The sequence below is a fragment of the Thamnophis sirtalis genome, unplaced genomic scaffold, assembly GCF_051295495.1.
Source record: "Thamnophis sirtalis isolate CommonGarterSnake01/CBP01778 unplaced genomic scaffold, rThaSir2_p1.2 scaffold_8, whole genome shotgun sequence".
Taxonomy (NCBI): Eukaryota; Metazoa; Chordata; class Lepidosauria; order Squamata; family Natricidae; genus Thamnophis; species Thamnophis sirtalis.
In genome coordinates, this window is record NW_028261388.1 from 20,079,376 (window position 1) to 20,103,862 (window position 24,487).

Sequence of the window (24,487 nt, forward strand, 5' to 3'; positions counted from 1 at the left end):
TAGGTAATGAAACATCTGTAAGCAAAACAACCAAGCTCAGCACCAAGGACTCTATTCTATAGAGATCCTTGCACTAGCACAAACCTATTCCTTTAAGGCTGACACTTTGCTGGATACAGCAATTTTGGGAGCTAGGGACACAAGGCAGTAACTTGTGACTAAAATGGAAACAGTAATTACATTTTTCCAAGGCTACTCCTATAATGGGATTTGTAAAATATGAACTGTAATATAGAAATCACTATTTTAATGCTAACACACAAAATAAAAAATGAAAATGAAGGAGCAAGCATAAACTAATTTTGGAATCGTTTAATGACTGAAAATTTACTTAGTTATCACAAATACTCAATTCTAGCACTATTCTTATGCAGATATAGGTTTCCTCTTCAGTTTCACAGGAGCAATATATTTGACCAAATAGTGTGGGGCTCTCTTTAAGTTTCAAGACGGATTCTTCAAGCAAAAGCTGGATGAAGTTTTGAAGCTGTACTCCAACCTTTAAAAACAAATAATCCAAATAAAATATATGTCAACTCGCGAAGTTTTCCTGACCTGACAATATAACTATATATAACTTCTAATGTGATTATATCTTCAGTACATTTTGTTCTGGTGAATGTATACTTCAATTTAGAAGTTGTAGTGGTTTGAGAAATGCTTTGTGTGCAGTGCCTAGACCAGGGGTGTCAACAACTGGCCCACGGGCCGGATGAGTCACACACAGGCCACACCCACTCTAGCTCCACAAAGGGGAAAAACATCATGAAGCATCACATGACAGCAACATGATGCTGAGTTTGACACCCGTAGCCTAGACATTTGTTTAGCCCCACATTACAACTTTCAGAAACGTAAAGTGATTAGATATAAACATGAAGCTATAATTGGAACATGTACTTTAGGGCTAGTCTCTTTCCTGTGGTTAAAGATAATATACCAAAATCTGATATCTCCCATCTCGGAGGCCTGAATCAATTTTTCTCAGCTTTCTGCATATTTTTAAAATTTTTCAGTAGTTTTATACTCCCCCCTTTTTTTTTGCTCCCGAAGATTTCAGGAATTGCAGAGTCTTTACCTCTTAGGTAATTTAAAATATTCAATTATGGAGTACTGCCCTGTTTCTAAGACCCAAGATTTCAAGTTAAAAGATTATCAAGAAACACACTAGAAGAGGCAGGGGAAGACTGTTGTATAAATAACTTACAGTCAATGGGGGGGGGGGAAATATGCAGGGACTAAAAGCAGTATATATAACAACAATAAAATTGCTGTTCTCGTATATGGCATTTTATCAAACCAGGTTTTCTTCCACTATTCATTCCTTCCTCAACCTGGTTTGGCTACATTTCCCACCATCCCTATTCAGCATGGCTGTTTACAGTTTAAAAACACTGGAATTTAGAGTAGCAAATTTCTTCTTAAATGCCATACTTCTCCCTTTAAACATTGTTATAGAAAATCACTCTTAATGAAAAAAAAATGTCTGGCATTTGTATGCCATAGAACCCTTATTCCTAATTGAATAGATAATTACTTCGAAATTTCAAAATGGTGTCCTTGTTTTATTCCTGGTCGCTTTAATGATTACTGTTAAGATGATTCCTCCTTTTTGTCAATACAACGCCAAGATCATAGTTGCTTCTTAATTCTGCATGATGCAACTGTCCTGAAAAACATTCAACATGTCATTATTATATTTCAACCATGATAACCTTCCTAAAGCTGATAAGATTTGGCCTCGTGAGTGTTTGACTGGCTTGGGGACTGGGGGGGGGGGGAGAAGAGAATAATTCCATTCCTTTTTATTTGGCTTAGTCCAGATGGTGCTATTGATTACTCTGTACTGTTAAAACTTAGACATGGACACCAATTAATATTACATTAATATTACATTAAGACTTTCATCTTCTCCCTCATGTTGTTCAACATTTACATGAAACTGATGAGGAGTTAATCTCAAACTTTCCAGGGAACATCATCAGTATGCAGAGATTCCTAAATCTACTGCACGAGGTTATCTAACATGAAAAAAGTGACTTAACATTCCCAGAGTGATGATTGGTTGAGATGAGGAAGAAGTTAAAATAAAATCTAGGCCAAATGGGGGTGGTGTTATTAGATTTGAAACGATATTAAGATGAAGTTTAGGTTGCATTGAAAGGAGCTTCACTGCTCTGAAGAAATATACCGACAGCCTAAGTATGCTCCTACATTCTCAGTATTCCAGTAAATTTAAAAATAATTTTAAGAGATTAAAACTCTTGCCTCAAATACTCCTTTATTAAATTTCTATGCCGTCCATCTCCTTACAAGATAACTGGGCTTCCTTACAGGTGTATATTCAGGATATGGTTAAAAGTCATGATGGAAACAAGAATGGTACAACTATTCCTTATGGGTTACATGAGTAATGCATGTAAAAAACAAAACAAATAGGGAGAGCACCATTTGCACCATTGGTGGCCATTTTGACTTTTCTGATGATGCTCCCTGGATACCTCTGTTCCCTTCAAATATGTTTTCCAATTGGACCCCGATATATTATGGATCTTGTTCTGTCATTCAGCTGGTCACCCTTACCAGTGAGGAGTATATAGCAGCTTCTTACAGAAAAAATGAATGCTTCTGGGCATAAATTGAGCATTGAGAAGCTTCCACATAACATTGATTAAGAGATGTAAAGAGAAAACAAAAGTTACCTGAAATATTATAAAGAATTCATCCTTCCCAGGTGATTTTGCATCTTCAGCCATACTTCAGAATCTTAACAGCTTCCTAGAAAGATATTTAATTACACTTGGTTAAAGGAAGTATTCTCATTGTACGTTATTGACCACATATGCTTTACTGTAATCTTCAGTTTATTTCTCAAAGTTCATCTAAGAATTATCTATTGCAAATCCTTCTGAGAGGTGGGTATACAGATTTATGTAAAACTGAAAACCCATTTCTATCCCAAATAAAAATATAATTATTTTTCTTCTTCTAAATACTAGGACTTCAACAGTGCAAATCATCTTACCACTTTCCTTATAATTTGGGAATGTTCTGTATACTCTTCGACACATTAATTTCCCCATCATCACCCTTCCCGTGTATACCTGAAAGCTGACAAGGTTCTCCTCAAACATATTTAGAAAAACTGATATGTTCTGCTCAAAAAATAGGATTACATTAAAAACATTCAAAAATAGGATAATATAAGGTTGGAAGAGAGATAAAAAGTAGTATTTTGTATTGTAATAGTGCTGCTCTTCTACTAATAAACGACTAGGAAAAAAACAGTAAAAACATTCCATTAAATTTGGCTTAGCATGCTGATCTTGGAAGCGGAGTGGGAGTAACCAGGGTACTGGAATTTCTAAAACAATTGTTGTGTAATGCTGCCAAGAAAGCACCTCGTTGCAGTTGTCAAGAACTGAGCTCAACTCAAGAATCTCTTTAAAAAGCTCTATATGTTCAAAGCCATATAGACTACAGAATTTAATAAACTAATTCTCCATTTCTAGAAGATTTCACTGCAAAGAGACGTTTGAAAATGTATGGGAAGGAATAGCGATCATTGGGTCAGAAAGCAGGATACTGCCCAGATACACTAGCAAAAGCAGAATTCAGTAAAATAATTGACTACCTATCTAATTTAAATGCAATCATATATTAAGCACTGAATCCAGCTTTTCTAATCACAAAATCAATGTTTAAGTAATACATATAGCCCCAGATCATGTAATACAAACTTCTTTCCCTTCTTTTACAAACACGGTTTGTGGATTGTAATTTCCAGTCCAGAGTACAAATAGGAATTTTACTTGCAAATAAGATTCACAATTAAAGCAATGTTATTAGATAAAAAACTGAATAAAACAGATTTTGTAATTTATTTAGTTTAAATAGAAAACTAAATTTGTTATTTTTATGAAACTTAAAATTACTTTAAGTATAGTAAATGTTTAACATTTTAATTTAACAATATTAATTGGCAAAATTATGGACGAAGATCCATTATTCATTAAACAATTTTTAAGATTTTATCCCGAAACATTGGTTTTAGTCTATGATGTCAATATTTTCAAATACCAATTTAAACACAAATAAAGTAATCAAAGCTGTTTAAAGAAAGAGCTCCACTTTAAAAGCAGCAGCAATACTAGATAGAAATGTTTAATCTGTGTCAGTATGAAAGGAGGCTCTTTGGCTCCAGCATAAATTAGCCCAAGGTTAAAATACTAAGGATTCAGTGCAGTTACCATTAGGGTGGTAACTACAAATCTCAGAGTCTGTTCGTTCAGAGCAACACATAAGCTACTGCATTAAAAAGTATCCCCCCCCCCAACTGTACTCCAAAATGTCTTAACTTTATAAACATGGGTTGTATGTATGTATGTATTCATGAGTGCATGGCATGTATATATGCAATTGTGTAACTCCCAAATATAACAGAAGGATAAGTTTTCCATTGTGATCTGGTGCTGGGATGAAATCCCACCAATACCATTGAAACTGTCTGAAAAATGCGATAACTTACTTAGATACCATTTATCTAAGTGTTGGATTTGTTCAGTTGAGGCGAGTATCCAGCAAATCAAAATAAGGCAAATATGTCCCTGCTTCACAACCAATAGTCATGTAATCAGATACTGCTCTATCTTGTTTTCAGTTTAAAAATAATGCAGCCCATTGTAATTATAAGGAACTAGCGATTGGAAGTAACATTGAGTTATTTAATTTTGCATACAATGGGGTTCCAACAATCCTAACTAATAAGATACATGGTGAACTCAATTAAAAGAGGAAAACCGAGACAATAACCAATCTACAGTTAACAAAGTTTCTTCAATGCAATCTGTATGGTGCTTAACTGCTAATCCAGATACAATATTAAAGTAAGGGAACTGCATTTTTGAATAGATTCTGCTTTTTTATATATTCAATTTTTAAATTGTATTTATAATTTACCGTTTGTTCTTATTGAAATGTCATAAATGCCACTGATGATCTGATACTGCATTATGGTTAGAAGACCTAGCTGAGAAATGTTCACATCTTTCTTGAATCATAAATGAGAAACTGAGCCAACTATAACAATCCCAGCTCTCTACGTGTGATATGCTAATAATGCATACGTTTCATAATGTAATCAACAGAAAGTATATTCAGTGTATTATCATGTTCAACTTTTAAAAAACGTTGGGTGCAATATCATTTCATTTGATGGTGATCTCCAATATTCTAAATATAGAGTCTCTTCCTTCCTCGTTTCAGGATTCATATTTGGAAAGCTATCTGGCATCCTTTCGCATTCTTATATCAATCAATCCATTAAAAATGTTACCTTTTACTTGTAGCATTTCAAGCAACTGTATCCCCATTATGTCCTTTCCCGTCCACACTTTTCAACTTTATTTAAGGAGGATGGCGTATTTGACTTAAGTCAAAAGACTTGCTGAAAGAGAGATATAGTCTGTTGCATGGTATTTCCCCTTTGGACCAAATCATTTGTTTTATGAAGAAAGGGAACAAAATTGATTGGATACAATTATTTGTCATATTTCCACAAATTTTGAATACATGTAGATGACAATTCCTTTAATTTTATTGCAGCAGGTATTTTCACTTTCTGTCAATAGTTCACTTTCTGCAAAATATTCAAATTCATTCCTTTTTAGAAAATAGTAAACAAGTATGCATAATATTACCTATTTATTAAAGATATTTCCATTCCAGTTCTACATATATCCCCACCACAGTACTTCCTTTTCAGAATTAGCAACAAGATACAGAAATGCAAAATAGTGTGAAGCAGCACAAAAAATTTAAATGAGACGCAAGAGGAAATAAAACATATCTAAATTAGCTTCCACCAATATCACTGATTTTTTGCAAACCAATATAGTGTACATTAGTCCGTACACTAGTTTTTATACTACTTGCTCTTACTTTCCCCCAAAGGTTTCTATATTCCATTTTAGATTTCCTACGATTTTTTCCTCCTCTACTGAACCCTTTTAAGCTTCCTTCAAATATATATATATATTTCAAAATTTTAAAAAAGATAAAGTAAAACAAAATATCTCTGTATTGGTACACCTTGGTACCTTGACATTTCACAATGCAGGCATCCATCTGGACAAAGTCTAGTTGTGTATTGTTGCCAGAAGCAACAGGTAAGCTAAGGAAGCAAGTAAGAAAACACTATGCTATCTAGAAAGAAGCAACCTGATTCCAGATATGAACAGCGAATCATGAGGAACAAAGGCAAACCTATAGATTGGGGAACGAGAAAAGTTAACTGTATGCCTAAATGGGAGATGCTTTCATGTGGATTCCTTCACCGAGCAAGGGATGGCCTAAATGGCCCATTATAATCTTTAAGTTTCTGTGAAATGAAAAATCTGCTCAGTTACAGGAAGTCTTAATATGCACTTAATAAACAGAGTATGGCAAGAACATCTGAAATTCTCTTGTTATTCTTTCTGAAATGCTTTAGATGAAAACAGAACTATTCGATATGTGTAATGGCTAAGTTTGAGGGTATGTTATAGTGCAACCTTCCATATGCTAAAAACTTGCTGAATTGTATATTTGTAAAAGATGTGTTTTATTTACACTGCTTATAGCTAACTATCTAATGCCGTGGCTTTATCTGTGACCCTCTAATCCTCTATTTTGAGTAAATACTTAGAGTGCTTATCCCAGCAGTTATGACCTGGTCACCAAGGTACCAAAAAGAAACTCACAGGAGTTTTCTTGCCATTGTATTTAGGTATTTTCTACCAATTCAGTTTCATTTCATTTCTGTTTTACAAAGAAAGCAGTGAACTGCAGCCATTCATATGAAATAGGCATTCTTGGGGGAGCGGGGAAGAATCTGGAAAATGGGAATATACCACTTTTTAACAATTTTCCTCAAAATTAAGATTTAAAAAAGTAAATCTGGAAAATGGGTATATACAGGTAGTCTTCTTACAATCATTAGTTTAACGATTGTTCAAAGATACAATGACACTGAAAACAGTGACATATGACCAGTCTTCACACAATCACTGCAACATCCCCATGGTCACGGGTTTAAATCTGGGTGTTTGCCAATTGCACTGTCTCAGGATCATGTGATCATCATTTGTAACTTTCCCAGCCAGTTTCTGAAAAGCGGCCAATGGGCAAAATCAGATTCACTTAATGACTGCAGGATTCATTTATCAACTGCAATTATTTGTTAAACAATGGTGGCAAAAAAATGTCATAAAATGGGGCAAAACTCACTTAACTATCTTGCTGCCTGTAGCACTTTCTTATAATTTTCTTCAAAACTAAGATAAACTTTTAATATTAAAAATAAGAGGGGGGTTTAGCACTAAAGGAGGTGTTTGCAAACCAGTGGTATTAAGTTTTACCTTAAGGAAACATTGCTCAAATATTCTGGGAAAATATGCTGTTATGTAAGAGACTTAAATCTCTGAATCCCTAAACAAAGCTATTATTCCCTAAACAGATTGCCCTTTTTTACAATGTCAGAAAAGTTTTTTCCTGTACCAATATATTCAATATCGTCAGTTTCGAATCTCACCTGATTATTTTAAAATGTACATAAAATTATCTAATACTATATAACAGCACAACAAAAACAAAAACAAAAAACCATTTTTACTGTTGTGTACTCGAAAGAAGTATTTTATAAACTGGAAATACACATACATAATTTTTCACATGTAAAGGAACACTTGTATACTCCCACTTCAATTAAGTGAAGAAAAAATACTGTGTGGCTCAAAGAAAAATGACTAAAGTTTCCTGCATGTGCTTTTAAAAACTAAATTATCAATAATGAGTAAAAGCACTCATTCATATTTGCATATGTGTAATCAACTTACAACAGATATTCAAGTGCCAAATACAGAAGCAGCTTTTGGAATGCTTAACCAAAAGCAAGAAAAGCAAGTATGGTTCATGAGTCAATATTATATCCCTTCTCTTGCTTTATAACACAGTAACGGCAGATAATTTCAACTCATGGTAACAGAACATATGCCGGGCCAGTATTTTGCAACTAGAAGTTGGCTTTTATTTTGGAAGTTATCCTAATTGTCAAAGGAAACACATGAATTCATCTCAATATAATTTGTATTCTATAAGTAAAGAAGAACATAGTGCAATTTCAAATATTCAAAACATCAGTAAAAATGTATGAGTAGCTAGTCAAAACTGTTTCAGAAATAACATAGGCCATGAAATAACATTTTACAAAACAGCATTTCAGAAATAACATTTTACAACACGAAAAAAAAAATTGTGCATTAGCGGATAAATATAGTTATATTTTTATATATGTGCCCTTTACACTAAAATTCCTTGTTCCACAAAATAGCAACTGCAAAGTGTAAATCAGGTGAGGAAAAACATCTAATGCAATGTTATTATCCAGTGAAATTATAAATTACTTGAGATATCTGGATCATGAGTGTCTGGATTAGGAATGCCATTATAACAAGTACTGTATGCAGAGTCACAGGAAGGCTGTATTTACAGATAACAGATTCAATTTAGTCACTACTGGGGCTAAACAAAGAAATGCTGTTTTACTCTCAAGAACATTTCTATTTCAATGGTTTATTTTTTTCCTGTGATTTCTTTGAATTAGGTAGCATGTACATAGATATCAATATTATTTATAATTAAAGGTTAATGTAAATACATTTGTAAATTAGAAAATAATTTATTATTTTCAACGTATATATAATTAAAAACAACATTGCTTTCAGATTCTCACCTGTTTACATAACATAAAGATATATTAAAAAAATAAAGAACCATTTAACCAAATGCTTTGCTTAAAACGTGTATCAACACAAAAGCAGAGATCTGAAAAACCTATCTACAACTTAATAAAATAAAAATATGACTTAAGAAACTTGAATTATATTGTTAATCCTATAAAAACAAGAATTTGTGAGTCCAACCTACATGTTCAGAAAGTACAGGTAGTCCTCAACTTACAACCACTATTGAACCCAAATTTTTTATGTTAAGTGAGTCAATTGTTCAGTTAATTTTGCCCATTTTACGATCTTTCTTGCCACAGTTTGTTAAGTGACTCACTGCAGTTGTTAAATTGATAACACGGTTAAATGAATCCGGTTTCCCTGTTGACTTTGCTTGTCAAAAGGTCGCAAAAGGTGATCACATTACTCTTGTTCATTGCAACTGTCATAAATATGAGTCAGTTACCAAGCATCTGAATTTTGATCATGTGACCATGTGGGCGGGGGGGGGGAACTACTGCAACGGTAATAAATGTGAAAAAAGGTCATAAGTCACTATTTTCAAGTGCTGTTGTGACTTTAGTCAGTCACTAACTGTTGTAGGTCGAGGACTATTTGTGAAGACATTTAGGACTCTTTCTGGATGCTTTCAAAAATGCCTGATGGGAAATAAATTTCTGCCCCTAAACATTTCACTAAGTCTATCTCCTGCAAGAACCACCAGCCCACTCTATTTCCTACTGTTCCTTAATGACACTCAAAATGAGTTGCTTTGGGAAATGAAAATATCAGAAGACAGCATTACACAAATAGTAATCTACCAATTCTTGTCTCAATTTAATAGGAAAATAATAAAATTTTCTGATATATCACGTGTTTATAGTTATTGGATTTTTAAATGAAATAACAATGCTATTCATTTACAATATGTATTATGTACCATATGCATTTTTCATGTTAAAATTTGAAAAAAAAAATTAAATGTATTTTTTTCCTGAATGTTGATAAATTGCATGTTGAAAGTAAACTGCAAACTTTGGAAGAAACTCCCTCAAATGGTGCCGCTGGAATCACTTATCAGTAAAATACCTGATTTAGAAAACGAATTTAAACAAACACATGATTTTTGCATTTCAATGAACGTTTGAAAGACCTGAGTATAAATTCTGACATGAACTCACATCTTCAATATATTTTAATTCTACTTATAGACCTGTAACAAAGGAAAGAATCAAATGACACACAGGGTTAAGGGAACTTAATATTCATACTCCCTTAAAATGCTCGTATATAATATAGGTGCAGTGCAGTTTTCCAACTGAGATGAAAATTAATTTAAAAATGAATTTATGTTATTATTGAAAGAGTTTAATTGGAACAGTGCAAAGAAATCGTGTCTCAGTCCTACAAAAACAGATAGGTAAATCCAACAATACTTAATGATTTATAGACAGGATAATTGTAGAAAAAAAATTGTCTGACAGGGAAACAAAATGCAAACTTTAAATCTTCCTATCGACATTTAAAGAATTTTCCAAGCAGTAGAAATATTGGAAGTCTTTTTATATCCATGGACTCTTACCTTTAATTTCAGCAGAAACGGGGGCAAGCCTAATTCCACTTCCAAAAGAGAGACAGCAGGTTTAAAAGTCTTTCTGGATCTTTAACTTCTTAAGCCACACCAAACACGTGCAAGAATGTCAGGGGAAGGAGAGGCTGTTTGCCATTGCAGAAAGTTATGGATTAGTTTTTTTCATACTGTACTCTTACACTCTATAGTCCTCTGTTAAAAGAATATCTAATAAGAATAAATTTATGGTTTAATTCATAAGTATTTGAACATAGGATAATAGTATAAAAATATTATAATTTGAGCTTTTCACTTAATATGCAAAGAAAGGAATGTCAGAGAGCATGTTTGAGACACCAGTTAGAATACAAATGATACATTAAAATATCTAATAGGCTAGTATGACAGGGAAATCTAAGTTATTACACTGAGCTGTATCCCCTGTGAAGCATTCTTGGCTAAACATTAAACAACCTTTCCAATGGATATGGTAAACTATTATTTTGGCTAAAATAGCAAATATAATAGATTTCCTTAAACCTATAATCACAGTAAAATGATTCTTCATATTTTATCATCTTTTGAACTATGCATGCTTACATATGCATAATATTTATTATTTCCTTATGAGATATCGCTTGAATTGTCAACTATGTTCACAATATATATTCAATAGCTTCCGGGTCAATATATTTGATTCTCTGTTTTTTAAATATATCAAAATGCTGAACTGTTTAACTGTTTATTAAATTTATAGGCCGCCCAATCCCGGAGGACTCCGGGCGGCTTACAGAAACAGAAATTAAGAGAAATTAAAAACAGATAAAACATGACAAATTTAAAAAGACATAACATGCACCCAATCCAGAGGTCAACAGCCCCAGGCCTGCCGGAAACTCTTTTAGTCATCTAATGCTCTAAGGTGCAGTTTTCAGCCTTTCAAAACGTGAGTATATAGTGGTAAAATAAATTATGATTTTGCAATACCACGGTCTACAATATATTAGTCTCATTTCAAACCCCTTAATACATCTGGCTAAACAACAACATAGAAAACAGGGTACTGTGTCATATCATTACAAGCCAAAATTTAATGACTTTTGTTGGAAATATATAAGCTATAGCTTTAGCTATATTAAATCATAACTCTTTTAGCTAATACTTCTGTTGTTCAACTCACTGTTATTTCTAGATGGTCCTACATAACTTGTTCATATCGTAGTATTTCCTTTGAGTTAAGGACAGAAATTTGGCTTAGCCATTTAAAAATGTGAAACTTACTCTACTTAGCCATTCTATCATAGATTTGTGTGGTCTGACAATCTCTTGTAGATTCTGTTGTACAATCCAAACTTCATATTCCCTTTATTATTGTAAGGTGGTTTCTGAGGTTGAGAAACACCTTAATATTTAAATCACTTTTCAGTAGACATATTGTTCTGTTGTCGGAACACAATCTTGTCCCCAAATACTCTCTTTCAAGGCATTTTTTTCACTTTATTCTCATCTGCTCAAAGAATACATTCCAATAGCCTGCTGACTCATACAGGTAGATTTTGATAAATGTGAGGTGCATGACTTCCTGTACTTCCTGACTAGCAATGTCCATACACTTCACTCTTACTCAGTCATTATCTCGTGTTGAACTTCTGACCAATGACATGAGTGGCCAGTAAATATTTGCCATTACCAAGTGATATTTGGTGGGTATTTAGTTGGGAACTAAAACAATAATTGGACATACCCTTCAATTACAGACTATCAGATTGATGATGGATTGGTGGGAGGCCAGAGCTTTTGGTAATGGTTCTGTTAATACTTTATGAAAAAAAAAACTTCTCTGAGATGAGCAGAGATTCCCTTCAATCATAACATGGTTTAGTTTCACAATACTGTATTATGAACAGCATCAGACCACCGACGTATTTTTTATGGGGACGGGCCCTCGATATCAGCCCTGACTCAAATTAGTACTTGAAAGTATCTTAAAATTTCATAAATTTTCCAATAAAGAAATTAATACTGACTCAATTCATTTAATTAATGAATTAATTAAGGCTTCTGTAGAATATACTTCAGGAGTTTGATCAGAATCTTTTTACCTTTTAACAGGAATCAGATGAAGCTCAGATCACGCTGAATATCACAGTACTTCAGGAATACAGATCACTCTAAATTTCTCTCACCAACTGTAACTTAAACAGACATCCTGCTGCTTCATCAGATGCCGACATCTCACAACTTATTTAGATCATAAACAGGCATAATATAAAATTTAAAACAAAAATGACTGAATAAACTGAAATAAGACTTTGTGTAACTTCAGATCTATTTCAGTACCATATTCTTTATATTCAGCATGGTATAAATGCAATAGTCCAGGCCCTATGCGTTCACAGAAGCAGTATTTCCAATGTAACTTACTGAAAGTTTTTCAGAAAGCTACCTTATGCAGAATCAGAGAACTGGCCACTTAACTTAATTATTATATGGTCTGCTTTACCACAGCTCTCCTGAATTTCCACAGGGACTCATTCCCGCTTCTAGGTAGTGATGCTGAAAATTAACCTTGTGATATCTATATGGAAAACATAAATCCAATTTGGTATAGTGGCTAAAATGCTGGCCTAGAAACCAGAAGACTTTGAGTTCTAGTCCTGCCTTAGGCATGAAAGCTGGCTATGTGACTTTTGACTCTCTCTCAGCCTGATCCATCTCACAGGGCTGTTGTTATGGGGAAAGAGAGGAGATGGAAAGAGTATTTTTTCCCACTTTGAGTTTCTTATATTGTAAAAAAGATGGGATAAAAATCTAATAAACACATAAATTTGCCATTAAGCTTTGCTTTTCTGAATCACCAATTTTGCTGAAACTAGACATTTTCACCTACCTAATTTCAAAATCTTGCAAAAGCAACTGAAATTACTCAATGTTTTTAAAATCTAGTTTACATGTTTCTGCATGACAAAGGTTAATTTTAAAAAAATAGTTTAAAATATGTTCTATACGATTTATCACCGTGCTACCTCTAGAGCAGTGATGGCGAACCTATGACACGCGTGTCAGTGCTGACACGCGTAGCCATTTGGGGTGACACGCACAGGATTTCATGTGATTCATCCTCGGCTCCTGCACGGCTGGCGAGGATGAAAGAATCTGTGCTGGAGGAACGGGGGGGGGGGGGGCAGGACGTGTGATCTCCCCCGCCCACACTCACTTACTGTATCGCCGCCGCCCCTTTCTGAGCGCAGGGGCTGCTGGTAAGGCGTGCGTGCCGTGTGCACACACGTCATCAGCGCGGCGAGGGAGGACCCGCAGGAGAGGAGCGCGGGAACAGTGATTAGAACAGTGCTCGCCTCTCTCCAGTCAGGCCGGCACAGAGTGTCTACTCCTGTCGGTTACGACCGCACCACAGCAGGGAATAGCGGAGTGCCTACGGGAACTGTGAGCGCCATTAGCAGCCCTCGCGTCACTAGGAATATTCATAGCAGGGGCGGGCTGGAGCGGCATGTTGATGAGGACATGGAGCTGGAAGCAGCCGACTCCACAGCCCTGGTTCACGGCACCCCAAACAAGTTCAATAATATCAAGGGCAACATACAAAATCGACTGATGAACAAAGAAGTTACTAAGCAGGTATGTTAAATAATTTGTTTTTGGTTTATTAAATACAATTATATATTGCAATTATACATTTTTGTAGTTTAAACTATAAATTGCGCAAAATTATGTTTTTGTCGAAGTGACACACAACGCGAGTTATGCTCGATTTTTTGCCGATTTTTGACATACCACGCCAAAAAGGTTGCCCATCACTGCTCTAGAGACTCATTATGAGGACCTGCTGAAGAGCTAAATGGAACAATGCAGATCAATATATGCAACTAGTCCTCACTTACCAACCACATGATCTGATAAAAAATACTATAGTGGTGAAAGACTTATGGATGGTACTCAAAAGTTGCAGCCTTTGCAGGGTCCTTGTAAAATCACACAATTATATGTTTGCCAATTGATACACCTGTATAAGAGTTTGCATTGTTCCAATGGTGTCACCTGATCACCATTTGTCACCCTCACAGCTGGATTCTAACCAGTGGGAAGTCACAATTTTCAGCCACGTGATACCATGCTCAGCAACCCACCATGATTCACTTAACAAATGCAGTCAGAACTGAGATTTTAAAGTCAGTCATGGTCATGTAACTACTAATTTTACAACTGCATGCTTAGTGACAAGAGTTGCTGATCTCAACTGTAATTGGTAAGCGAGGGCCATCTGCGATAGTAGACTTATATACCGCTTCGTAGTGCTTTGCAGCACTCTGAGTGGTTTATAAATGTCAACATATTGCCCCCAATAATCTGGTCCTCATTTTACCGATCTCAGGATGGAAGACTGGGTCAACATGAACCGATCAGGATTGAGCTGCAGGCTATGGGCAGAGTTGAGCCTGCAGTACTGCATTCTAACCAATGCACCTCCATAAAGCAATCATTGCTGCTTCCATATTTTTGTATATAGTTTATAGGATAATGTACAGTAAATAAAACATTCTATAGTTACATTTTGTAACAGATGTATATAGAAAGAAGCTGTCTGAGACATCCATGTTTTAAGAAATCACGTAAAATTACATATACACTTTCCAAAGCGTAAATTTAAATATTCAAAAATAGATTTCCATTGCCCACTTTCACCACAGTTCCTTGTTTTAAGTTTAACTATAGCTAGTTTAAAAGCTATTCATCATAGAAAGGGAAAACAATGTTTGGTTTTAATATCTGAGAGCACCGTTGTTTTATAAACTGTCCACCCTCTCCGAAAAAATGCAGATAAGTTAAAACATCTTCACCCAAGATGAAAACCAGAATTTATTTTGATGGCAAGAAGTGCATTCAAATCAATTCAAGTCTTTAGTCAGTTTACTTAGCAGTAAAAGATTTCCTATGCATTTCCTTTTTTCAAACTACACCTCATTTCCACATCAAAAATAATTTGATTTTAATGATATATAACTTAAATGATTTCATTCAGTTCATAGTTCTTTTTCCTATGAAAATTACTACACAAAATGTTGTTCTACAGTTTTTTTCTTCTTGTAGAAATGGATTGCTAAAATCGTTGTTCCCTATGAATTTTTACTTCTACTGAAGAGTAGAATAATAATATTTCAGTAAAAGTATTTTAAATTTCTGTTCAAACACATGAGAAAATAGTAGAAATACTGACACTGGTGATAATGGTAATAATGCCATCATGATCAGGTTTACTTTATTAGCCAACATTGAAAAAAGTTCATTTTCAAACAAACATAAAGCTTATATTCAAGAGTTTGATTAAGAATAATCTAGTTCTTCTAGTCTTGCCTTAGGCATGAAAGCCGGCTGGGTGACTTTGGGCCAATCACTCGTTCAGCTCACAATGTCAGACTTGGGTGACAAACCAGTCAGTCAATTCCTGCTGCAATCAATAGTTGAATACTCACTTGATGGAGTGGGAAAGAAGAGACCCTGTACTTGGGGAAAACACTAGGAAGAAAAAACTATATTTATTTATTAGAGATGTCATATCTCTAGAAATCAAGCGCCAAATTACAGGTAGTCCTCAACCTACAACCACAGTTGAGCCCAACATTTGTTGCTAAGCAGGATAGTTGTTAAATGGGTTTAGCCCATTTTACAACTTTTCCTGCCACAGTTCAGTGAATCACTGCAGTTGTTAAGTTAGTAACATAGTAGTTAAGTAGTAGTTGGGGCTTCTCCATTGACTTCGCTTGTCAGAAGGTCACGAAAACTGATCACATGACCACAGGACACTGCAACCGTCATAAATACGAATCAGTTGCCAAGTGTCTGAATTTGGAGGAATTTGGAGGAGCGAGGAGATGCTGCAAAGATCGAAAGAATGAAAAACAATGAATCACTTTTTTCAGGGCCATTTTAAATTTAAATGTTCACTAAATGATCTGCTGCAAGTTGAGGACTACCTGTAGTCCAATGTAATACATACACACACACACAGATACATATGATTTTACTTTTCATGAATACTGGATCTGTACCCTAGATATTTGATTTTAAAAAATTTAAATTTGAGCAACCTCTTTCTGACAAAAAAATCTTCCAAGTTTTTTTATGAATACGATAGCATATTTTAAACTTCAGATAGTAAAAAAAAATACTCTTCAGTTTTTAAAAATATCAGTTCATACGGTATTCTATAAAACTGTTGTGATTACATTGATAACATGAATTATCCAAGCCAAAAAATAAGACTCAAGTCAGAGATATTCAAATATTAATTATAGTTTTTAAATGTTCCAATTTCTTATTGCATCATCCAGCGTCCACCTATGCTTGGGAATATTTTTGGACATGCTTTCCATAAAGCACTTATTAATGAACTCAAGTTTTTGTTTTTGTCTCTCTTACATTTTATGAATTTTTCTAATAGGTGGCTATGGATGTTTTGTACCAACATGAGCATTTTCATACCATATAGATATGCATATGCTCATTTTTCTCGATTATATTTAATCCGTATCATTGCCAGAATCACACTGAAAAATATGTAAACTAATAATTAAATCAATCATTATACCAGAATCAGAAATCATATTATGAATGCCTACCTGCAGTCAAATTCTGATATTTAAACAATTTAATTTCTGATTGGAGTTATGAGAATTTTAATCTAACACATGTGGACAATGCCAAGCTCGGAAAGATCAGTTTATTATAAAAGAACTGAACTTATGTAAGTACTGGTTTTATAAACCGTTGTAAAATAAAAAAATATTACATGATAAATACATCTAAAAAATAAGTATAATAAATACTGACAATTTGCTTGACTGAAAAGTAAATCATGTTTCATTCAATAGAACCCATTCCAAAAACAAGTGATTCTGTGGTATCATAGCATAATGATGGTAGCAGAAAGAAGGAACTTTCACTGAAGCTAAAGCACAACAGTCAAAAATCATGATGTGAATGTGTCAATTCCATTAGAATATAGCCTACATTTATTCCTGGAATTAAAAAGAATATATTACTTTGCAAAGAAATAAAAGTACAACAGAGTTGGAAGGGACCTTGGAGGTCTTCTAATCCCCCTGCTCAAGCAGGAAACTCTATACCATTTCAGACAAATGTTTGTCCACTCTCTTCTTAAAAACTACTCAGAAACCTGTCCAAGGGGATCAGGTACAAGGTCCTCCTTCTCCAGGTACCTCTATCGCCACAGAGAAATCTGTCCTGGAGGACAACAATGCAGAGGAACAGGAATTTTCAGAGGATGAGAATCCTCCTCCTGAAAAACCTGCCTTTACTGGCTTATTCTGCCCTTCCATATTCAAGTCAATATTGCATAAGGCTAAAGCTTCTACCCAATTGGGTATCACTACCCAAGGGTCCACTAGCCCCTCTGTATCTCAAGATCCGAAGGAAGGGCTTTTTGATGAGACCACCCTGGCACAGGAACTAGTTCCGGCGCCGGACATGTTTATCAATGTGATTCAGCGCCAGTGGGCGCAACCGGGCTCCCTCTGTTCTTCCGGCTGACCGAAAGTGTTGGAGCCACAACTTCTGGAGGCAAGTCGTTCCACTAATTAATTGGCACTGTCAAAAAATTTATCTTGTTCTAGGTTGCTTCTCTCCTTGATTAGTTTCCATCCATGGCTTCTTGTCCTGCTTTCAGGTGGTTTGGTTCTCCCCCTCTTCCTTCTAGCAGCACCTCAAATATTGGAACACTGCTAGCATGTCATCCCTAGTCCTTTTTTTTCTTTAGACTGGACCTACCCAACCACATTTTGGCCTCCAGTCCCCTAATCATCTTTGTTGTTTTTCTCTGAACTCTCTCTAGAGTCTCGACATCTTTTTATACACTCGCGACCAAAACTGGATGCAATATTTCAAGTGTGGTTTTAACAAAGCACTATAAAGTGATATTAAGACTTCACGACAAAATAAATCTGGAATTGGCTAAAAAAAGTCAGATTACTTGTTTCATTTTTTTCTGGTTTAACAAACCATTCCCCAAAGAAATGTTGGTTTATTGTTATATGAAAAAATACACTGATAATCCAATTAAAATCTAAAATGAATATGCATGACTGAGGCTTAAAAAGAAGTTAAGTTTCTGTTGACAGTGTTTATTTTAAAAATGTTTTTGCTAATCAATTCCAAATTTCAGTATTAAAATTAGTACGCAAGGTAACAGACAAATTAACAGATGTTTTAGAAATCTGGAATTTAAAAAAGTTGAGAAAGAAAATGGTCTAGAGTGAATTAACACATTCAGAAGAGTCAATAGTATATCAATGTATTTAAACAAACGTTTCATTTTAAAAATTCTTTGCACATCACAAAATTAAGGTGCAATATGAGTTATAATTTAAATACATTTCATTTTAAAGATAATAGATGCATGAAAACAATTATAAAAACTGGTGCTTCTCAAAAGTATTAATACTGCAAACCCTTAAAGCAACTAAATATTTTCCTGGGAATGAGTAATTTCCATGCATTCTTGGAAAACATGTTTCCTTTAAAGGTGTTGTGTGCAGAAGAATTCAATAAAACTAGCAGAAATCATCCAGTAAATTAAACACCAGTTTCATTTATCTTTTCAATAATCTAAACTCTTGTACATAACCCATTCTGTCATTGGGATTTTTACTAGCTTAAGTTCCAGTTCCGCAGTAATATCACATTATCCCTATTCATGGTGCAAATTTAATTTCGTTGTATGAGGTGCAATGACAATAAAATAAACTTAAACTTTAATGTTAGAATGTTATAAAAAAAGATTTAAAAATATGCAGGAAAGTGGGGAAGCCGTTAGGAAGTTGTAAATAGTAACCAAGTAGTGTCATGTTTAACACTTAACAAGGACAACTGGAATGTTGGAGCTGTCATATGAAGTGGCTTGGTCAAGTGACATCACATCATTAAACAAAGATTACCATCATGTTTCAACCCTCCGATTCGATCAAAATGTTTGAACTTATTGTTTATTTAGATATTGTGACTTAAATATAGTTGAATGCATGCTCTCTTTATTATTTAAGAGTGACATAATGGAAGTACTGAAAATTAGAGCCATATACATATATTTTAAAAGATATGATACTGTAATTCTTAAAATGTAAATCTAGGAAGTATTTCTTTTAAACAAATAGCACCGGTATAAATTCCAAGAACTGATAATCTAATTATAGTTTCTGCAGTCAATAGAACAAGAAAAACTGAAGTATTCAGTCTCAATATAAAGATACTCATTCACCTTTTCATGGATAAAAATATGACCGTGTGGGTCTCCTTTGCGAAACCAAGAATACAAATACTGCAATTACATATTTGCATGGTAATATCTGACGCAAGTAGATAAGCTGTATTATTTGTGTAATGAAATAATAATACCTGTAATACCTGTAATCAATTGCTCCACACACTCCCTTATATGCTAGGCAAATCTTTTAGCTTCCTATAAATATGAGATCAGAGAAAGCTCCCATCTTGTTTCTTAAAAATAATCTTATCAAATTTGCACTGGCAATAAATATGTTTAACCATATACTTTAGTCCACTCATGTAACATGAAATAGCAGTAGCACTTAAAACTTACATACTGCTTCATATTGCTTTACATCACTCTCTAGGTGGTTTACAGAATCAGCATATTGCCCCCAACAATCTGTGTCCTCATTTTACTGAACTCAAAAAGATGGAAGGCTGAGTCAATCTTGAGCTGGTCAGAATTCAAACTCCTGGCAGTGAGTTAGCCTGCAATACTGCATTCTAAACACTGAGTCACCACGGCTCCATGCTATGCTTATGCAGTAACAGCTATTTCCCATGTATCTCTAATATACTTGATTTGCCTATATAGCGGTCAAAATAAAACAAAATAAATATCCAAGATGAAATGCTTTCATGATACTATAATTATAATATATATATTAAAACATTGTTTTTATACATTTAATATGCATTATATAACTGAAGTTCTGGGATAGTTTTCTATTTATATTTTTATTTCCAGTTGACATAGGCTATTGTGAAAAAATAGAAAAGATTTATATATTTAAATGAAGGCCAGAACTGAAATTATTTTGTCTACCACAATTATTAAGTGCTAGTAGTTGCTAATGTTTCCAGAATTTGTTAAAGCATTTCCTTTAATATTAGATAGGAATCTAGCATATTTTTTAAAAAACGAAAATCTGTTTGGGGGGAAAAGAACACTTTGAATATATTTTATAAATCCACTACCGAGGAAGCACAGCTGCAAATAGCATTAATGATACATTAAATGATCTGAAATTTATTTCCTTCAAAATTATTTCTGTTCATAATCTAGTTAAGATCAAAGGTGAGTATTCACTACTTGTAGGTTTTCAAGGCTCAAAATGTTTATTTGAACTTAAACACAGGATTACATTATCATAACAATCCCATTCCAAAGAGATTTATACATGTTGTTGAAAAATAACATTTGATTAAAAAAACACAAATCTATATTGGCTTACCAACAGTTTCATATTTTCTAAAGCTGCATTAACCTCAACTTTTTCTATGTATTGCAAGCTGCATTTATATTGTCATACAATTACAATGGATAAAGCAGACACCGCCCCTCCCCCCCAAAAAGATAGGCATTGTCAAAGAAAAATAATTATGGATACTTACAATTAAATTTAAAGATAGTATTCATAGCAGTGTTTCAAAATCATTTAAACTGTTATTTTATTGTAAGCATGTAACTCACAAATCTCACAGCATGGTCACATTATATTCTGTGGTAGTCACAAACAACTGATGTACAAAATGAAGTGCATTATTTCTACACTATCTAAGTCTATGACTAAATATAAAAAAAAGTCTATAGAGTTTACAAAAAAAGGTTAATGTCTATATTAACAGTAAAACCATTCAAAAGTAACAGTTGAAATTATATAGAGTTATAACACCAGATAGTCATTCATTCAATTTCACAAGAGTACAAAAGTGAATGTTTCAATATCTGCGACGCTTGTTAGGTCCTTCAAAGCTGCCCCCAGGATTTCCTCTACCAAAGCCACTGGGTCCACTATTGACGGCACCTACACCACCCATAGCTGGTTGAGGAGTTTCAGAGCCTGGTCTATTAACCATAGGTGAACCCATTTGTGGTGGGCCTCCTTGAGGAAATCTCTCAGAATGCTACAATAAGTCCATTTAGAATAAAACCCCAATTTGAATTACAATAAATAGGGGAAATATGACGTTTTCAGGAAGTTCAGCAGATAGTCCAGCAGAATCAGGATGACACATAGAAGGAAGAAAGGAGCAATTAATTTAGTCATTACCTTTAAAAGTTGAATGTAAACTAAAAAGTCAAATAATATTGTGACAACCAGCTCATTTAGTTAAAGGAATAGATAGGCAAAGTGTAACCATTCTAAGAGGTCAAATTCTAATGAATGGGTATTTTATATTCTGACTCTTCTGTACAAAATCTAAGTATGCATGAATATTAAGAATGTATAAAGTATATCAAAATATGTATAAAGAAATGAAATTAAAAGTACATTTTAGAACTTACTTAAACTTAAGTTTTAAGAGAGCTAATGCAACAGGAATCTAGGTTCAACATTGTTACAAGTGTGCCATAAATATAGACATAGATAAATAGATAGATAGATTAGATAGAGATTGATTTCATGTAATTCACATGAACATTTACAGCCAAATTTATTTAATGTCTTTAAAATATAAATTGTAACCTAACAGATTAAGTTTGTCCTAATTTAAAATTATAGAAAATTTATCATTTTCTCTTTTGAAACTAGAGAAATGAGATTTCATAATCTTGAAAAATTGCTAATTCATTACCCTGATAAGCATTGTTTAAAGTTATATAAATTAATATGAATGTTAAATGCCTCACTAAGAGAAAATTTTAATTAAGGTCCCTGAATGACATAATAGCCTATCTGGCCAACTCCAATTTATCCAATTGGGATTAAAAATGTGAATCCAAAACCACCAGCAGCAGATTTTTTCAGAGAACAGCAAACTCTGGTTCTTGAAATGAATGTAACGCAGAAACTAAGTCACTGATATGAATATTGCTATATTGTTAATGCTAAAAATTATAAAACCAGCAGTAATTATCTCATTTTCTGGGTCAATTGCTGTGAAGATAACTGGCATAATTTTGCATCCTTTTCCTTTTGCATTCCACTCCCTGCAAATCTGCTCTGATAAATTGCAGTATTACCCGAGTAGATAAGAACATACTAAGCGAGAAACCTTGTAAGAAAAGTTCTCTGATGCGAGATTGGGTATCGTTGTTATCCAATTTATTACAAAAACAGCAGATACATGTTTAAGGAGAATTAAGCAAATTTAAACGTTTAGCTATGTCTACTTTTTCCTTTATTAATATAAGAACTCTATAGATAAATATTTTATTATATATGCAATAATATCGGTAATAATCCAAATATACTATGCTGAAGTGATTTTGAAAAACAAATTCAGCTCTTCTGAAAATGGTGTAGATCATGTAACTTTTAAGATGGTTTCCAGTTCTTTTACTGACAAAGATTAGTGCGCCTTCTTAACCATTATTTTCTCTTTATTAGTTACATCATAATGCTGTTCATTATTTTCCTCCGTTAAAAAGTCGAGAAATGGACTCATCACGTGTTTCAATAATATGGACAGGACATGCTGAACCTAGAAACTAGGTATATCAAATCACTTTATGAAACGATTTCCTCAGCAAATGACATACAATAATTAAGTTCATTACTCTTTTAAAAAACAGCACGATGTTCTTACGGAAAATAATATACATACATACATACTCCCATAACATATGCAATACATACATAAGAAGACTGCAGATATAACTACTCTGTTTCCTTGAAAATAAGACAGGGTCTTATTTTCTTTTGACCCTCGAATGAATGTATGGCCTTATTTTCAGGGAAGTCTTATTATTTTGGAGGTGCAGGAGGCCATTTAACCTCGGTCCGCAGTCCACAGATCAGCTGAATCAGAGTGACAGAAGTTCTATCTCTGTTTCTATTATAACACTATTGCCAGCCCTAATGTCACTGGGCCTGTCACTATTTTTGCAGCCACCACTATGAGAAGGGGTGCGGTAGCTAGGGTTTGCAAGAGCAGCCTTGAAGCCATTCTGCATGGAAGGCAGGTGCATGTGGGGTGCAGGGAGCATGTTCCCCCCAGGAAATGACGGGGACCAGCTGTGCATGCGTTTAAATATTTTAGAGGGCTTATTTTCAGGGGAGGGTTTATTTTAACGTATGCACTCAAAAGCCCAATTTGGCTTATTATCCAGGGAGGTCTTATTTTCAGGGAAACAATTAGGTTTTTTATTCTTGTTTTACTATAACGATTTAGTGTCGAAAACACTGAATACATTTTACTTCATCAAGTTCACTTCTTTGGAACTCCAAACATAGCAAGAAATGCTATAATAATAGAACCAAGAAGTTTTAATATTTAAATGCTGTATAAATATTAGCAAATATCCTTGCCTTGTCCTTAACAACTGAATCAGATCTAGCTTTTAGGAGAAATTCTTCATTAAAAAGTCAGGTTTTACAAAAAGCTTTGTGGTTATAAACTTACTCGGATAAAAATCTGTTAATCAATTAAATTTGCTTTAAAAAATATTCAAAGATAGCTTCACACTATGAATCATTTCAATACACCAAAAATAAAACATGTTTATTAGTAATCCATGTCAACAGTATAAAATAAAAACTAAATCTTAAATGTCTTTTCCATAGACTCTTTGAGACATAATCATTTGGGGGGAGGAATCACATTGAACTGCATGTGCTCATGCTCCTTTAAATATGATAACTTTCAATAGCCCAAAAACTTATAAAAATGTTTTTGTTCATTACTTTTATTTATATTAAAAGAAGTAAACAGCATGTTATGTAATGTTAGTAATAGGAGTGATATTGATGGCAGATTTAGCAACTAATTTAATTTTTGTCCCAAAGGTCTTTTTTCAAGAAGCAACTCTCTGAAGACATTTTGCTTCCCACCCAAGAAGCTTCATCAGCTCTGAAGTCCAATTCCTCTTGAAAAAGCACCTTTGGGACAACTATGACCTGGAAGACTG

The 24,487-nt window shown here is 34.0% G+C and overlaps 1 protein-coding gene across 3 annotated transcripts in view; it reads right to left on the reverse strand.

Annotated features, from left to right (window-relative positions):
* Nucleotides 1-297: 297 nt before the first annotated feature.
* PSPC1 (paraspeckle component 1) overlaps nucleotides 298-24,487 on the reverse strand; it is a 53,098-nt gene continuing 28,908 nt past the window's right edge. Inside the window, exons 9-11 of one of the 3 annotated variants that reach the window (XR_001312965.2) lie at nucleotides 2,703-2,778; nucleotides 1,538-1,664; nucleotides 298-499 (exon numbers count right to left, since the gene is read on the reverse strand). Coding sequence is in view for 1 of the 3 variants with exons in the window: in XM_014056890.2 (XP_013912365.2) it covers nucleotides 21,355-21,540 (186 nt within the window). In the remaining 2 variants the exon portion in view is untranslated. Of the gene's footprint in view, nucleotides 500-1,537; nucleotides 1,670-2,702; nucleotides 2,779-20,725; nucleotides 21,541-24,487 lie in introns of those variants that run through there. The other 2 variants (XR_001312964.2, XM_014056890.2) reach the window with 2 other exon arrangements.